At 38.4% G+C, this 16693-nt stretch overlaps 2 protein-coding genes and 1 long non-coding RNA gene across 4 annotated transcripts; 1 reads left to right on the forward strand and 2 right to left on the reverse strand.

Moving 5' to 3' along the window:
- Positions 1–1224: 1224 nt before the first annotated feature.
- On the reverse strand, positions 1225–11503 carry decr1 (2,4-dienoyl CoA reductase 1, mitochondrial). Its single transcript, XM_051415946.1, has 10 exons — positions 11405–11503; positions 9255–9463; positions 8892–8949; positions 8055–8141; positions 7767–7914; positions 2214–2313; positions 2042–2114; positions 1789–1935; positions 1655–1717; positions 1225–1556 (listed from the first exon to the last, which is right to left on the reverse strand). The coding sequence occupies exons 1-10, from the start codon at positions 11468–11470 to the stop codon at positions 1497–1499; spliced, it is 1011 nt and encodes a 336-aa protein (XP_051271906.1). The 5' UTR covers positions 11471–11503; the 3' UTR covers positions 1225–1496.
- Positions 2320–7760, reverse strand: LOC127372500 (uncharacterized). Of its 2 annotated transcripts, none has more exons than XR_007886681.1 (3): positions 6814–7760; positions 6595–6683; positions 2320–6543 (listed from the first exon to the last, which is right to left on the reverse strand). It is a non-coding gene; the product is annotated as an uncharacterized LOC127372500 (long non-coding RNA). The 2 variants fall into 2 exon arrangements; XR_007886680.1 differs by having other exon boundaries at positions 6787–7760.
- A 690-nt stretch (positions 11504–12193) lies between the features above and the next one.
- pmvk (phosphomevalonate kinase) lies at positions 12194–16585 on the forward strand. The gene is made up of 5 exons (XM_051416006.1): positions 12194–12362; positions 12791–12854; positions 15171–15323; positions 15711–15840; positions 15911–16585. Exons 1-5 carry the CDS (start codon positions 12268–12270, stop codon positions 16054–16056), a joined length of 588 nt encoding a protein of 195 aa, XP_051271966.1. The 5' UTR covers positions 12194–12267; the 3' UTR covers positions 16057–16585.
- The last annotated feature ends 108 nt before the right edge of the window (positions 16586–16693 follow it).

Here is a 16693-nt window from a genome sequence, read left to right on the forward strand (position 1 = left end):
TCTTATAGGGGTGGCTGTGGCACAGAAGCTGAGGAGGTCGTCCACTAATCGGAAGGTGTTTTTGTTGGATCCCTGGCTCCTCCCTGCTGCATGTGGAAGTATCCTTGAGCAAGATACTGAACCCAAAACTGCTCCTGATGTTGTACATCGGTGTGTGAATGTGAATGAGTTAGTTTCTGGTTGATGGCTTTGCCATCACTGAGTGAATGTGTGGAAGACTAGAAAGGTGCTATACAAATATAGTCAATTTACCATCTTATGGATAAGTTGATTTATTAAGTTTCCTGATGAGTTTCTGGTCTCAGTCTCTAGTTTCAGTCTTCTTCCATACAGCATGATGTTCATTTAGTAACTGATGGTCCCATTTAGAGTAAAATAGACCATAAAGCAGGGTATGCTTTAGGGTGGGGCTACCTTGTGATTGACAGCTCATTCTCAGTGAGTCCGTCCAGGCAACGCACCAAAAAGATTTCTTTCTCCACAATAACAGAAAACTGTCGCTGTTACAGCTAGTTGGAGAATAAAATGCTCAGAGACAATCCAGGGGTGTCCTGGTTCATTAGACTCTACTTACACACACCTTACATAGTGTGCCAACAGGCCACACCTCCTCTTGATGATCCTGTCGCTGTGTTAACGTCAGCTGACTGAGGATCAATTAGTGGGAATGTCTGTAATATTAACATTAGCTTTAACAAACAGAAATCTGCTTTATTGTCTCTCTTTAGTCGACATCGTCATCAGCTCTGTTGAAGAAACTCAGTCTGAATTTTTTTTTTTGGGCCTTTTATTGCCTTTATTCGATAGTGTCAGCTGAAAAGAGACAGGAAAGGGGGGCAGAGAGAGAGGGGATGACATGCAGCAAAGGGCCTCAGGTCGCATTCAAACCCTGGGCTGCTGCAGCAACTCCGTACATGGGTCGCTGACTGAGCTAACTAGGCGCCCTGAAGTTTGTTTTTAACCTTATTTCACTTCAAGTCTCAGACCAAATCCAAATCAGATCAAAGAGGCTGTTTACAGCTGTATTAATCTGAGTCTGGGCGATCAGATCACAGTGATTCTCTTTGGTGGTTTACACTGTATTTAAGACTGTCCACAGACGCAGGTTGATACCAGCTGGAAACCTTAATAGATTAGTATAGATAGTTTTCTGGACTATGTCAGAGTTTGTTCTGATGCACCTGAAGCTGTTTAGAAACTGACAAAAACACCAGAAGAAGAAGATGCCTCAGAACTTTTCGTTTTAATGACAACAACAACAACCAGACTGGACGTAAACAGAAACAGAAACCTTGTATCAACATTCAGTCTGCGGATTCAGACTGTGCTCACACTGAGCATGTTCAGTCAGTCACATGACTATATCCTAACAGTGAAGCTCTGTATCAATAGTCACCGATCAATCGTCAGTCGCATTCTCTCATCATCATCACATCAACAGGTGGGTGGGTCCACCTGAACTCTGATTGGCTGTTGTGGTCCAATGAGGAATGCTTTTAGGATCCTTTAGTGCTTCTGATCATCTGCTCCATCATGTTCCACTGATCTGGAGTCACCTGAGACACCAACAGACATTCCATCATCCTATTGCTTATTAATAATGATGACTCATGTTTCTGAGGGACAGATTTTAGTGTGACACAGTTTAATTTACCCTCCGCAGCTCGTTAAACTCTCCGGCCATCGACACATATTCTCCTCCATCCAACCGGATCACCTGGAAACAAACAGTTATTAAAATCTGACCTTTGACCTCAGATCAGTCTGACCTCAGATCAGCGAACTCACAGCTCCAGACATCCAGGTAGCGTAGTTGCTGCTCATGTATGCCGCCAGGTTTGCGATTTCTTCTGGTCTTCCGAGTCGACCTGTCGGGATCCGACCGATCATCGCCTTCTCAAAGGATCCGGTTGGGTCCAGGCGGCTGAACGCCCCCTAAAAACAACAAGCAACAGACAGACAACAGGTAAACAACTGAACAAACTGTAAATTGTAAACTAAAAACAAACAAACAAACTTGCTGCGGTCAGATGGGCCGTACCTTGGTTTTGATTGGTCCAGGTTGGATTATGTTGAACCTGTGGCCGTAGCGCCCCCACTCTGCAGCCAGAGATCTGACACACAACAACAACAACAACAGTGTTACCAATGGAACCACACAACCGGCTGATCCGAGGTCAGTGTACTGCTGAAAGGTCAAAGGTCAGACTGACTTGTAGAGAGCCTCGACTCCAGCCTTCGCCGACGCACTCGGGACCACGAAACCAGAACCAGACTCAGCATAGATGGTGGTGATGGCCAGGAAAGATGCACCTAAATAACAACAACCACAACAGTAAATAATAAACAATAAGCAGGACACGGGTGAGCAAGACACCCAATCACCATTATTGATCTTAATAGGTGACTGTTCGGTACATACGTTTACCTCATTGTCTGACACCTCCTTTAATATCAACATCTGACCTCGGACCTCTCTGTCTCTTAGTGACTTTTATTTTTAACTCATCTGAATTCAACCCTTTTCAGCCACATGTTTGAGCTGAGGAACTGCTTTTTGATTTTAATCTGGCTGAAACCTTGGTGGTCTGGATTGTAGACTTTATGCTGCAGGTCTCAGAGGGGGAGAGTAAGCGCTCCTCTTCTACTGGCTCTCTTCAGGGCTGTGTCCGTGTCCCCTTTACATTGTCCTTACCAGCATGGGGACAGGCACATCCTAAAACCCTGTTACCATCAGTCTGCTCCATAAAGATGAATCTGAGCCTGGACGGCTGGGAGAGTTTAATTTAAGAAAGGCCTCATCACACCAATTAACAAAGACCAAAGAGATGGTCATTGATTGGTCACGTGACCGAAGGTAGCTTCTGTTAGATATGTAGATCCCCCGGTAGTTCCCGAGCAGCCGGGAAGACAGGGAGGCTGGGTGACTGAGCGAAGGAAGACTAAAACGGCGAAGCCCACAGGTCACCACCAACCCATTCATGTTTCTAATACATTTTCCCCACTCAGCGATACACCCACTGAGGAACCAACTCTGGTTATTGGCAGCTCCATAGTCAGAAACGTGAAGTTAGCGAAGCCAGCGGCCATAGTTAAATGTGTCCCTGGGGCCAGAGCGGGCGACATTGAATCATATTTAAAACTGCTGGCTAAAGGTAAACGTAAATACAGTAAGATTGTTATCCACGTCGGCGGTAAGTTGGCCGTTTACGCCAATCGGAGGTCACTAAGATAAATGTGGAGTCGGTGTGTAATTATGCTAAGACAATGTCGGACTCTGTAGTTTTCTCTGGACCCCTCCCCAATGTGACCAGTGATGACATTGTAGCCACATGTCGTCATTCCACCGCTGGCTGTCGAGGTGGTGTCCAGCAAACGATGTGGGCTTCATTGATAACTGGAAGCCTTTTTGGGGAAAACCTGGTCTGATTAGGAGAGACGGCATCCATCCCACTTTGGATGGAGCGGCTCTCTTATCTAGAAATATGGCGAAGTTTATCTCTAAAACCTGACAGTCCAGAGTTAGGACCAGGAAGCAGAGCTGCTGTCTTACACACTTCTCTGCTCTTTCTTTAGAACAGTCACCCACCCAAAACCCCATAGAGACTGTGTCTGTCCCCCGACCACCTAAATTATTTAAAGAAATAAAAACAAGAGGAGTTCAACATAAAAACCTAATAAAAATTAAAACCAACTCCTCAGTAGCACAAAATAAGAGAATGAAATGTGGGCTGTTAAATATCAGGTCTCTGTCCTCTAAAGCTGTTTTAGTAAATTAATTAATATCAGATTATGATATTGATTTACTTTGTCTTACTGAGACCTGGTTGTCCCACGAGGAGTATGTTAGCCTAAATGAATCCACCCCCCCCCAGTCATATTAATACTCACATTCATTCAGTGGCATCCATATATGATTCGAGCGTTTTAATGGACCCTAAACCTAAACTAAATTATAATTCATTTGAAAGCCTTGTTCTTAGTCTTTCTCACCCAAACTGGAAAACACTGCAGCCAGTTCTATTTGTTATAGTGTACCGCGCTCCTGGACCGTACTCTGATTTTATATCTGAATTCTCAGAGTTTTTATCAAGTTTAGTCCTTAAATCAGATAAAGTAATTATTGTAGGTGATTTTAATATTCATGTGGATGTTAACAATGACAGCCTTAGTAACGCATTTATATCATTGATAGACTCAATTGGCTTCTGTCAGAGTGTAAATAAACCAACTCATTGTTTTAATCACACTCTTGACCTTGTTCTATCATATGGCATTGATATTGAACATTTAATAGTCTTCCCACATAATCCTTTCCTATCTGACCATTATTTAATAACTTTTGAATTCATACTATTAGATTATAAGCCATTAGGCAAAACTTCCTACAGCAGATGTCTATCTGACGGTGCTGTAGCTAAATTTAAGGAGGAGATTCCTTCAGTGTTTAATTCAATGCCATGTCTGAATTTAACAGAGTCCTATAACGACTTTAGTCCCTCTGAAATTGATAATCTTGTCGATAGTGCTACAGGCTCACTACGATCAACATTAGACTCTATCGCTCCTATAAAAAGGAAATTATTAAAACATAGGAGACTAGCACCTTGGTATAACCACCAAACCCGCCAGTTAAAGCAAATAGCTAGAAAATCTGAAAGGAAATGGCGCTCTTCCAAATTATCAGAATATCGCTCAAATTGGCAAGATAATCTTAAAATTTATAGAAAGGCCCTCCGTAATGCCAGAGGAGCCTATTACTCAGCACTAATAGAATGAAATAAGAACAACCCTAGGTTCCTCTTCAGCACTGTAGCCAGGCTGACAGAGAGTCACAGCTCTATTGAGCCACATATCCCCATAAACTTAAGTAGCAATGACTTCATGAGCTTCTTCTATAATAAAATTATTACTATCAGAGAAAAAATTAATCACCAACTGCCATCAACGGTTATCAGTGGCTCTCCAAGTTCAGGGACTTTTACTAATGTAAACTTAGATATATATTTAGACTGTTTTTCTGCTATCGATCTTCATCAGTTAACTTCAATCATTTCTTCATCGAAGCCATCAACCTGTCTATTAGACCCGATCCCAACTAGGCTGCTTAAAGAAGTTGTTCCCTTAATTGGCACTTCTTTACTGGATATGATTAATCTTTCTTTATTATCAGGATATTTACCACAGTCCTTTAAAGTAGCTGTAATTAAACCCCTTCTTAAAAAGTCCACTCTTGACCCAGGGGTTTTAGCCAACTATAGACCGATTTCTAACCTCCCGTTCCTCTCTAAGATTCTGGAGAAAGTAGTCGCCAAAGAGTTGTGTGACTTTCTACATAACAATAGTTTATTTGAGGATTTTCAGTCAGGATTTAGAGTTCATCACAGCACAGAGACAGCTCTGGTTAAAGTTAATAATGACCTTCTGACTGCTTCTGACAATGGACTTGTCTCTGTACTTGTATTATTAGATCTTAGTGCTGCATTTGACACCATTGACCATAATATTCTTTTACAGAGACTTGAGCATCAAATTGGCATTAAAGGAACCGCACTAAGCTGGTTTAAGTCATATTTGTCAGATCGTTCGCAGTTTGTACATGTTAACGATGAATCTTCAATAAATACTACAGTTAGTCAAGTTATCTTTGATCAGGATTTGTCATTTAACTACCACATAAAGCAGACCTCTAGGACTGCCTTCTTTCATTTACGTAATATTACATAAATTAGACACATCCTATCACAGACAGATGCAGAAAAACTAATCCATGCATTTGTTACTTCAAGGCTGGATTACTGCAACTCTTTATTATCAGGTTGCCCCAATAAGTCCATTAAAACGCTCCAATTAATTCAGAACGCTGCAGCACGAGTACTGACAGGAACTAGAAAAAGAGATCACATCTCTCCTGTACTAGCTTCTCTGCATTGGCTCCCTGTAAAATGTAGAATAGAATTTAAAATCCTCCTCCTCACCTATAAAGCTCTTCATGGTCAGGCCCCTTCATATCTTAAAGAGCTCATAGTACCCTATTACCCCTCTAGAACACTACGTTCTCTGAATGCTGGGCTACTTGTGGTTCCTATAGTCTCTAAAAGTAGAACAGGAGCCAGAGCCTTCAGTTACCAAGCTCCTTACTCCTTACTGTTTACTGTTACTGTTTACTATTCACTATTACTGTTACTGTTTACTGTTACTGTTTACTAGTACTGTTTACTGTTTACTTTTACTGTTGACTATTTACTGTTCACTGTTACTGTTTACTATTTCATTTTACTGTTTCCTGTTTCCTGTTTACTATTTACTGTTAACTGTTACTGTTTACTATTTACTTTTACTGTTCACTATTACTGTTTACTGTTTACTTTTACTGTTGACTATTTACTGTTCACTGTTACTGTTCACTGTTACTGTTTACTATTTACTGTTACTGTTTACTGTTACTGTTTACTGTTACCGTTTACTGTTACTGTTTCTGTTTACTGTTACTGTTTACTGTTACCGTTTACTGTTACTGTTTCTGTTTACTGTTACTGTTTACTGTTTACTTTACTGTTTCTGTTTACTGTTACTGTTTCTGTTTACTGTTACTGTTTACTGTTACTGTTTCTGTTTACTGTTACTGTTTCTGTTTACTGTTACTGTATACTGTTACTGTTTCTGTTTACTGTTTCTGTTTACTGTTACTGTTTACTGTTACTGTTACTGTTTCTGTTTACTGTTACTGCTCACTGTTACTGTATACTGTTACTGTTTCTGTTTACTGTTACTGCTCACTGTTACTGTTTACTGTTACTGTTTACTGTTTACTGTTTACTGTTACTGTTTCTGTTTACTGTTACTGCTCACTGTTACTGTATACTGTTACTGTTCACTATTACTGTTACCGTTTACTGTCACTGTTACTGTTTACTGTTACTGTTCACTATTACTGTTTACTATTACTGTTACTGTTTACTAGTACTGTTTACTATTTACTTTTACTGTTTACTGTTACTGTTTACTATTACTGTTTACTATTTACTTTTACTGTTGACTATTTATTGTTCACTGTTACTGTTACTGTTTACTAGTACTGTTTACTATTTACTTTTACTGTTTACTGTTACTGTTTACTATTACTGTTTACTATTTACTTTTACTGTTGACTATTTATTGTTCACTGTTACTGTTACTGTTTACTATTTACTGTTACTGTTTACTATTTACTGTTTACTGTTACTTTTACTGTTTAATGTTGCTGTTACTGTTCACTGTTACTGTTTACTGTTCACTATTTACTATTACTGTTCACTATTACTGTTTACCGTTTACTGTTACTGTTCATTATTACTGTTTACTATTTACTATTACTCTTTACTTTTCACTATTTACTATTACTGTTTTTATATGTTGTTTATTACTGTTTACTGTATCTTATATGTTTATTACTGTATCTTATGTTGTTTATTACTGTTTACTGTATCTTATATGTTGTTTTTTACTGTTTACTGTATCTTATATGTTTATTACTGTTTATTGTATCTTATATGTTGTTTATTACCGTTTACTGTGTCTTATATGCTGTTTATTACTGTTTACTGTATCTTATATGTTGTTTATTACTGTTTACTGTATCTTATATGTGAAGGAACCATTTTTGTGTTTGTGTTGTTTTTTGTTTTCCTTGTTTGTGCCCCTGACTGCAAATCAAGTTTCCCATTTGGGATCATAAAGATAACTGAACTGGAGGGGACTGGACTGGACTCTCTGTGACCTCTGACCTTTCTGCCTCTGGATCAGTCTCTTGCCCAGCTCCAGGGTGATGAAGGCGGTCCCGTTCAGGACGATGTCAGTTATACTTTTCCAGCCGTTTGGAGACAGACGCTCCGATGGACAGACAAAGTTTCCCGCCGCGTTGTTGATTATCACCTGGACCAATCGGGACACACAAGCAGTGTGATGCCATCATGAATAGTTTAATTTTGTCTCTGACATCACAGTTGACTATCACAATAAAGATGTGTGTGTGTGTGTGTGTGTGTGTGTGTGTGTGTGTGTGTGTGAGTTACATCAGGAAGTCCGGTCAGTGTTTCCACCTGGTCCACACAGTGAGAGACAGCCTGAGGGTCTCTGACATCACACTGGACCACATGGACCTGAGGACAGAGAGAGGACCATGTCAGACCAGGGATTTGTGTTAATTTATGAGAATTACATTTTTCATGAATATTAATTAGGATCCAAGCAGCCACCACGCTGAGGTCCTACTGAAATGATTTTTCTACCCAGTAAATCACATTTTTGGCAGCCTTAACATGCCAAACTCATAAAACTAGCAATTTGCATAATTAGCATTAATAATCAGCTAAATGGACAATATTTCAGCAGCTGATTGGCTGATTTGGACAATATAGGAGTGGTTTTGGGGGATATTGAGGATGCTGAATCCATTTCTGAAAATTCACAAAATGGAGGTTTAAATCAGCTTCCAGTGGGCTGATTGTGATTCACTTTGAGGTTATTTATATGATTAATACATTGGCACGTCCAATGTCCAGTTTATACTCAGTAAAGCTCAATGTCATTGGTCATTGGGTTTTGGTCATTGTTGTAACTTCATGTAACGTCATCCCAACTTCATGTCTGACAAAAGTCCCGCACTGAACACATCTATACACCAAAATTCAGTCACTGCCACAGCACCCTCTATTGGCAACAGGAAGTAAGCCTTGTATGGCAATAATCACCTGTTTTACACCTGTTCAGTTTCTGTACAAGAGCAACTTTATTCTTATAAATCTAAACTTTTGCAGATGTGGTGCTGGCGTCTGAAGTCCTGTTTAGTGAATACAACACAGGTGTCCAGGTCAGTCTGTTTCAGTCTGGTTCTGGTTCTAGTTTGACACCTTGTTTCCGGTCTGGCTGCTGATCTCCTCGGCTGTTTTCTGCAAGACGTCCAACTTCCTGAAAAAAAAAATCAAAAAGAAAAGGTCATAAAATCAAAGTCAGTAACAGTAGACACATGTAGACCTGCCTAAATATAATAAATAATACACAGAAATATACAAATGATAAATAAATATCAGAATCAGAAACACTTTAATAATCCCAGGGGGAAATGGTTTTTGATTTAACGCTTTCCTCTCACTGTGAACATAAAGCTGAGTGTCATCGGCAAAGAGCATCATTATTTGTTCTTTCAGGGTTCTTCTATAGGACAGATGGCCTCTGACATGAGCAGGCAGGGTTAGTGTAACGTGACCTCTGACCTGCTGGCGATGACACATTGAGCTCCCAGCTGTGACAGGGCAGTGGTCATGGCTCGGCCCAGTCCCGTCCCCCCTCCTGTGATGAATGCCACTCTGTTGTTGAAACTTCCTGTCGGCAGCATCACGCCTTCGGCCGGCGGGAAGAACGCCGACTGAGGAGGAGGAGAACCAGACTGCTGAGGTAGAACGGCTGCACTGTGGAACCAGGACTGGAAGAAAACAAGAGAACAGGATTCCTTTGTGGTTTCTGAAAGATAAATACATCATTTGAAAAATGGTTGAAAATACATCAGATGGCATCATTTTGTAAAATTATCCAATAATAACTTTGTTACTTATGAAGGGGACTAATTCTGTTTGTTTGTTTGTTTCTCACTGAAATTGTATTTTTTTGTTTGTTTGACTTCAGGTGTGATTGTTTGTGATTTGTTTTTATATTCAAATTAAATTATTTTAAAAAAGAAAACAAAGCGTTATTATTTGATGTTTCAGCAGCATTAAAGCTGCAGAAGAAGAAGAGCCACAAACAGGAAGCAGCAAGAATTATTTTCTTTTTCAGGTGATATAAAAACATTTTGTTTATTCTCAATAAAACTGAAAACAAAAACAAACTTTCAGCAAATAAAACTTTGTGCCTCCAGCAGCACGCGCACACAGGTGGGCGAAAGGTCAAACTCAGTTAGGGTCCATTTGATGGTAAATGGTAAATTAACCTGTAATAATAACTAATAATATTAATAATAATAACTAGTAATAATATAATAATAATAATAATAACTAATAATAATATAATAATAATAATAATAACTAATAATATTAATAATAATAACTAGTAATAATATAATAATAATAATAACTAATAATAATATAATAATAATAATAATAATAACTAATAATATTAATAATAATAACTAGCTATAATAATAATAACTAGCTAATAATAATAATAACTAATATAATAATAATAATAACCAATATAATAATAATAATACCACAATAATAATAATAATATAACAATAATAATAATAATATAATAATAATAATAATATAATATAACAATAATAATAATAATATAACAACAATAATAATAATAATAATATAATAATAATAATAATATAATAATAATAATAATACAACAATAATAATAAAAATATAACAATAATAATATAACAATAACAATAACTAATATAATAATAATAATAAAACAATAATAATAATAATAATAACTAATATAATAATAATAATAATAATATAACAATAATAATAATAACTAATATAATAATAATAATAATAATAATAATATAACAATAATAATAATAATAACTAATATAACAATATATAATAATAATAATATAACAATAATAATAATAATAACTAATAAAATAATAATAATAATAATAATAATAACTAATATAATAATAATAATAATAATAATAATAAATAATAATAATAATAATAATAACTAATATAATAATAATAATAATAATAATATAACACTAATAATAATAATAATAATAATATAATAATAATAATATAACAATAATAATAATAATAATATAATAATAATAACTAATATAATAATAATAATAATAATAATAATAATAATAATAATAATAATAATAATAATAACTAATATAATAATAATAATAATAATAATAATAATAAAATAATAATAATAATAACTAATATAATAATAATAATAATAATATAACAATAATAATAATAATAATAATAATAAAAAATAATAATAATAATAATAATAACTAATATAATAATAATAATAATAATAATAAAATAATAATAATAATAACTAATATAATAATAATAATAATAATATAACAATAATAATAATAATAATAATATAACAATAATAATAATAATAATAATAATAATAATAATAAAATAATAATAATAATAATATAATAATAATAATAACCAGTACTTTCTAGTCTCCCGACCACTCACACACTTCGGGGTTCGGTCTCTTGCTCAATGACACTTTGTCATGTGACGGGAGGAGCCGGGGATCGAACGACCCGCTCTGCCTCTGAGCCACAGCCGCTCTTTGTTTGTTGAACTTTTCTCAGAGTTTGTTTCAGACTATTGATCATTGATTATTGATTGTTGATGACTTTATTAAAGTTTCTCACCCTGCCGACAGAAGTTCTCTCTGAGCCGAAAAAAGCTGCTCTCCTCCAAATCATAGCGGCCGCCATCTTGTTTCAGAGCTCCTGACCTTTGACCCAGATCATACCAAGTGGAGAGAAGGAGGGAGAGATATTTTATTTTATAACAAAAAGATCAATAGAAATATTATAATACAACAGAAAGTATCTCTTCTTTTGATTTTATTAACTACATTTATTGCATGTTGAGCTCGAGAAGTTAACTAAAGTAACTTATTGATTATTAAACATGTTAATAATCAATAATCACTGATCATTCGAGGTGGTTGAAAGCTCCAGAAAAAGCCAGTAAGAGGACTTTAAAATAGTTTAACAACCTCCATTAAATAGTTTTATTATCTCTGTTTAATAAACACTTTATGTCAGTTGTAAAATTAATCAAATATGAAACTGATGTGAAGTAAAACCGGAAACTAATAGTTTATATTATATATAAAAATAAATATTATTAATAATATAGTGTTTATTATTACTATTATAATAACGTGTTTCTGCCCCCCCAATGAACCGCGGTGGTTCAGTCCAGAATGTGACGATGTCACGTGTTACCGTAACGTGTGTAAGAGAATAAAAACATTCCGGTTTATTTTCAGTTTTTCGCCACAAACAAATTTCCCCCATTAGATGATCGATATCCAATCAGTGTAGTATCGATTGTTGATCGGGTGGACCCTGCAGCGCGTTTAAAGTCAGTCTGTAACAGTTTTATTTTGAAGTGCTTCCTGTTTGCTCTGACAGTTACGGTTCCGGTCCGGTGTGGTCCGACAGTGGGAACACGGAGCGGAAAGGAAGCAGCAGCAGTATCGATCAGTGATTAGTGGAACCTGATGGAGGATCGAGTCTCTGAGCCCAAACTGGTTCTGGTCTTCAGCGGGAAGCGGAAGTCCGGGAAAGACTATGTGACGGACCTGATCCAGAACCGGTAACTGAAACCAGATCATTATTGATTATTGGTTTAATATCAGTACCTGTGTCACTCTGATCAGTTTGAAAACAATATTGGTTATTGGTTATTTAAAGTGAATTATATTTAATATGTTTAATGATTATAATAGGTATATATAAATATAAATATATTAGAATGTGAAAAACTACAACCTGTGTGTGTTTGTGATAAATATTAATAATGATCTAAAATCATGTGAAAATGTAGTTTGATATTATATTTACTACAAACACATTCAGTTCAGTATCTTGCTGAAGGACACTTGGACATGCAGCAGGAGGAGCCGGGGATCAAACCAACAACCTTTTGATCAGTGGACGCCCCGCTCTGCCTCTGAGCCAGTTTACAGTTCCTCTGTGAGTTAGTAATATCTGTGTCTAACTCTCCTGTTTCTTCTGCTGCAGTTTGGGCTCTGATGTTTGCTGCGTGCTGCGTCTGTCGGGACCTCTCAAACATCAGTACGCTCAGGTGAGATAACACCTGCTGACACACGGCCCAGATCTGAGGAAGAACCGTAACGCAGTAACACTATGACTGTCATAATGTTACCGCTGACTCGTAGTGTTACTGCTGACTCGTAGTGTTACTGCTGACTCGTAGTGTTACTGCTGACTCGTACTGTTACTGCTGACTCGTACTGTTACTGCTGACTCGTAGTGTTACTGCTGACTCGTAGTGTTACTGCTGACTCGTAGTGTTACTGCTGTCTCGTAGTGTTACTGCTGTCTCGTACTGTTACTGCTGACTCGTAGTGTTACTGCTGAGTCGTACTGTTACTGCTGTCTCGTACTGTTACTGCTGAGTCGTACTGTTACTGTTGAGTCCTATTGTTACTGCTGAGTCGTAGTGTTACTGTTGACTCGTAGTGTTACTGCTGTCTCGTAGTGTTACTGCTGTCTCGTACTGTTACTGCTGACTCGTAGTGTTACTGCTGAGTCGTACTGTTACTGCTGTCTCGTACTGTTACTGCTGAGTCGTACTGTTACTGCTGAGTCCTATTGTTACTGCTGAGTCGTAGTGTTACTGTTGAGTCGTAGTGTTACTGCTGACTCGTACTGTTACCGCTGAGTCGTACTGTTACCGCTGACTCGTACTGTTACCGCTGACTCGTACTGTTACCGCTGACTCGTACTGTTACCGCTGACTCGTAGTGTTACCGCTGACTCGTACTGTTACCGCTGACTCGTAGTGTTACCGCTGACTCGTACTGTTACCGCTGACTCGTACTGTTACCGCTGACTCGTACTGTTACCGCTGAGTCGTACTGTTACTGCTGACTCGTAGTGTTACCGCTGACTCGTACTGTTACCGCTGACTCGTAGTGTTACCGCTGACTCGTACTGTTACCGCTGACTCGTACTGTTACCGCTGTCTCGTACTGTTACCGCTGACTCGTACTGTTACTGCTGACTCGTACTGTTACCGCTGACTCGTACTGTTACAGCTGACTCGTACTGTTACTGCTGACTCGTAGTGTTACTGCTGAGTCGTACTGTTACTGCTGACTAGTAGTGTTACTGCTGACTCGTACTGTTACTGCTGTCTCGTACTGTTACTGCTGACTCGTACTGTTACTGCTGACTCGTACTGTTACTGTTGAGTCGTACTGTTACTGCTGTCTCGTACTGTTACTGTTGAGTCGTAGTGTTACTGTTGAGTCGTACTGTTACTGCTGTCTCGTACTGTTACTGCTGAGTCGTACTGTTACTGTTGAGTCGTAGTGTTACTGTTGAGTGGTAGTGTTACTGCTGACTCGTACTGTTACTGCTGTCTCGTACTGTTACTGTTGAGTCGTACTGTTACTGCTGTCTCGTACTGTTACTGTTGAGTCGTACTGTTACTGCTGAGTCGTACTGTTACTGCTGAGTCGTACTGTTACTGCTGAGTCGTACTGTTACTGCTGACTCGTACTGTTACTGCTGAGTCGTACTGTTACTGTTGAGTCGTACTATTACTGCTGAGTCGTACTGTTACTGTTGAGTTGTAGTGTTACTGCTGTCTCGTACTGTTACTGCTGAGTCGTACTGTTACTGCTGAGTCGTACTGTTACTGTTGAGTCCTATTGTTACTGCTGACTCGTACTGTTACTGCTGTCTCGTACTGTTACTGTTGAGTCCTATTGTTACTGTTGAGTCGTACTGTTACTGCTGAGTCGTACTGTTACTGTTGAGTCCTATTGTTACTGTTGAGTCATACGTTTACTGCTGAGTCGTACTGTTACTGTTGAGTCCTATTGTTACTGTTGAGTCGTACTGTTACTGCTGACTCGTACTGTTACTGCTGACTCGTACTGTTACTGTTGAGTCCTATTGTTACTGTTGAGTCGTACTGTTACTGTTGAGTCCTATTGTTACTGTTGAGTCGTACTGTTACTGCTGAGTCGTACTGTTACTGCTGAGTCGTACTGTTACTGCTGACTCGTACTGTTACTGTTGAGTTGTAGTGTTACTGCTGAGTCGTACTGTTACTGCTGACTCGTACTGTTACTGTTGAGTCCTATTGTTACTGTTGAGTCATACTGTTACTGCTGAGTCGTACTGTTACTGTTGAGTCCTATTGTTACTGTTGAGTCGTACTGTTACTGCTGACTCGTACTGTTACTGCTGACTCGTACTGTTACTGCTGACTCGTAGTGTTACTGTTGAGTCGTATTGTTAATGTTGAGTTGTATTGTTACTGCTGACTCTTACTGTTACTGCTGAGTCATAATGTCACTGCTGACTCGTACTGTTACTGCTGACTCATAATGTTATTGCTGAGTCACTGTTTCCTGTGGTACTGCAGGAACATGGTCTGGACCTAGACCAGCTGCTGGGTCCTGGTCTTTATAAGGAGCAGTATCGGGCTGATATGATTCGTTGGGGAGAGACTCGACGGCGGCAGGATCCCGGATTCTTCTGTCGCCTAGCAACCAGAGGAGCACAGCAACCTGTCTGGGTACGTCGCCCATCGGTGAAGCGATTTGAAGCCTCGAGTTTGGGGTTTTGGCCGTCGCCATGACAGTAAAACTGAGCCAGCGGTCAGCACTGTCTGACAGTTTGATCTGAGTTTGGTGCGTTGAGCTGGACGGACTCACTGAGAATGAGCTGTCAATCACAAGGTAGCCCCGCCCTAAAGCATACCCTGCTTTATGGTCTGTTTTACTCTAAATGGGACCATCAGTTACTAAATGAACATCATGCTGTATGGAAGAAGACTGAAACTAGAGACTGAGACCAGAAACTCATCAGGAAACTGTTTACTGAGCTCATTGATCTCCATTAGAGTGAATGGGATCAGTTTATATATACAGGTAGTGAGTGACGCTTTGCTCTGATTGGTCAGGTGGTGAGTGACGCCCGCCGGCTGTCTGACCTGCAGTGGTTCTGGTCGGAGTTTCCTCGACAGACTCGAAGTGTCAGAGTTCAAAGTTCAGAAACAACTCGCCAACAGAGGGGGTGGAGCTTCACCGCAGGTAAAATCACTTCCTGTACTTACATGTACTCTGTACTCTCTCTACCTGTCTCTCTACCTGTCTGTCTCAGGTGTGGATGACGCAGAGTCAGAGTGCGGGTTGGACAGCGGGATTGAATTTGATTGGATCATCAGTAACGAGGCCGACGCCCTCTCGTTAGAGGAGCAGCTGCAGCCGATCCTGAAGCTGGCAGAGGAAGCTGCTGACAATCACTGATCAATATATGTCAATAATCAAGTCAATAATGACATTTTTGGGGCTTTTTATGCCTTTAATTTGAAAGGACAGGTGAAGATACACAGGAAAGGGGTGATCGAACCCCGGGCCACATTGTGCCCCACTGATCAATATTTTTATTGATAACTGATAAAGAGCAACAGGATTCACTGTCTCTTTTCTGACCAGGTTGCAAAGGCTGCTGGGAGATTCTCACCTGGACCGTTACACTGTAAAAACTATAATAATAATTAATATAATACCAATATGTCTGTTGATGAACTGATATTTATGTTTATTGATTTGCGGTGGAAAGTAACGTTTACTGCAGCGTTCACTAGTAGAAAGTGTTCCACAGCTGCAGATCAGTTTATAGAACCTGACATCCTGTTATTGATTACTAACAGTATCTGTCCATGATTTAAAGGAAAGTAGGACACTTTCAAAATAAAAGACGGGACTGATTGATTATCTGTGTCTATTATGGTTGATCAATAATATTTCCTAATAAAGACAGAATTGATTATTATTATTGTTTTAATGTTTTTTTCCCCACATCAGTGGAGCTCTGCATTGAACATTCTGATGGTCATTGATTATATTGATTACGTTATTTGATTAACGTATGAACACGTCT

This window comes from Dicentrarchus labrax, unplaced genomic scaffold, assembly GCF_905237075.1.
Source record: "Dicentrarchus labrax unplaced genomic scaffold, dlabrax2021, whole genome shotgun sequence".
Lineage (NCBI taxonomy): Eukaryota > Metazoa > Chordata > Actinopteri > Moronidae > Dicentrarchus > Dicentrarchus labrax.

Coding starts and splice junctions, on each gene's coding strand:
- decr1 (XM_051415946.1), bottom strand. CDS start 11,470: ATGGCGGCCGCTATGATTTGGAGGAGAGCAGCTTTTTTCGGCTCAGAG. Junction 1,936..2,041: donor CTGGACCAATCAAAACCAAG/GTACGGCCCATC, acceptor TGTTGTTTTTAG/GGGGCGTTCAGCCGCCTGGA. Junction 1,718..1,788: donor CTACCTGGATGTCTGGAGCT/GTGAGTTCGCTG, acceptor GTTTGTTTCCAG/GTGATCCGGTTGGATGGAGG.
- pmvk (XM_051416006.1), top strand. CDS start 12,268: ATGGAGGATCGAGTCTCTGAGCCCAAACTGGTTCTGGTCTTCAGCGGG. Junction 12,363..12,790: donor ACGGACCTGATCCAGAACCG/GTAACTGAAACC, acceptor CTTCTGCTGCAG/TTTGGGCTCTGATGTTTGCT. Junction 12,855..15,170: donor TCAAACATCAGTACGCTCAG/GTGAGATAACAC, acceptor GTGGTACTGCAG/GAACATGGTCTGGACCTAGA.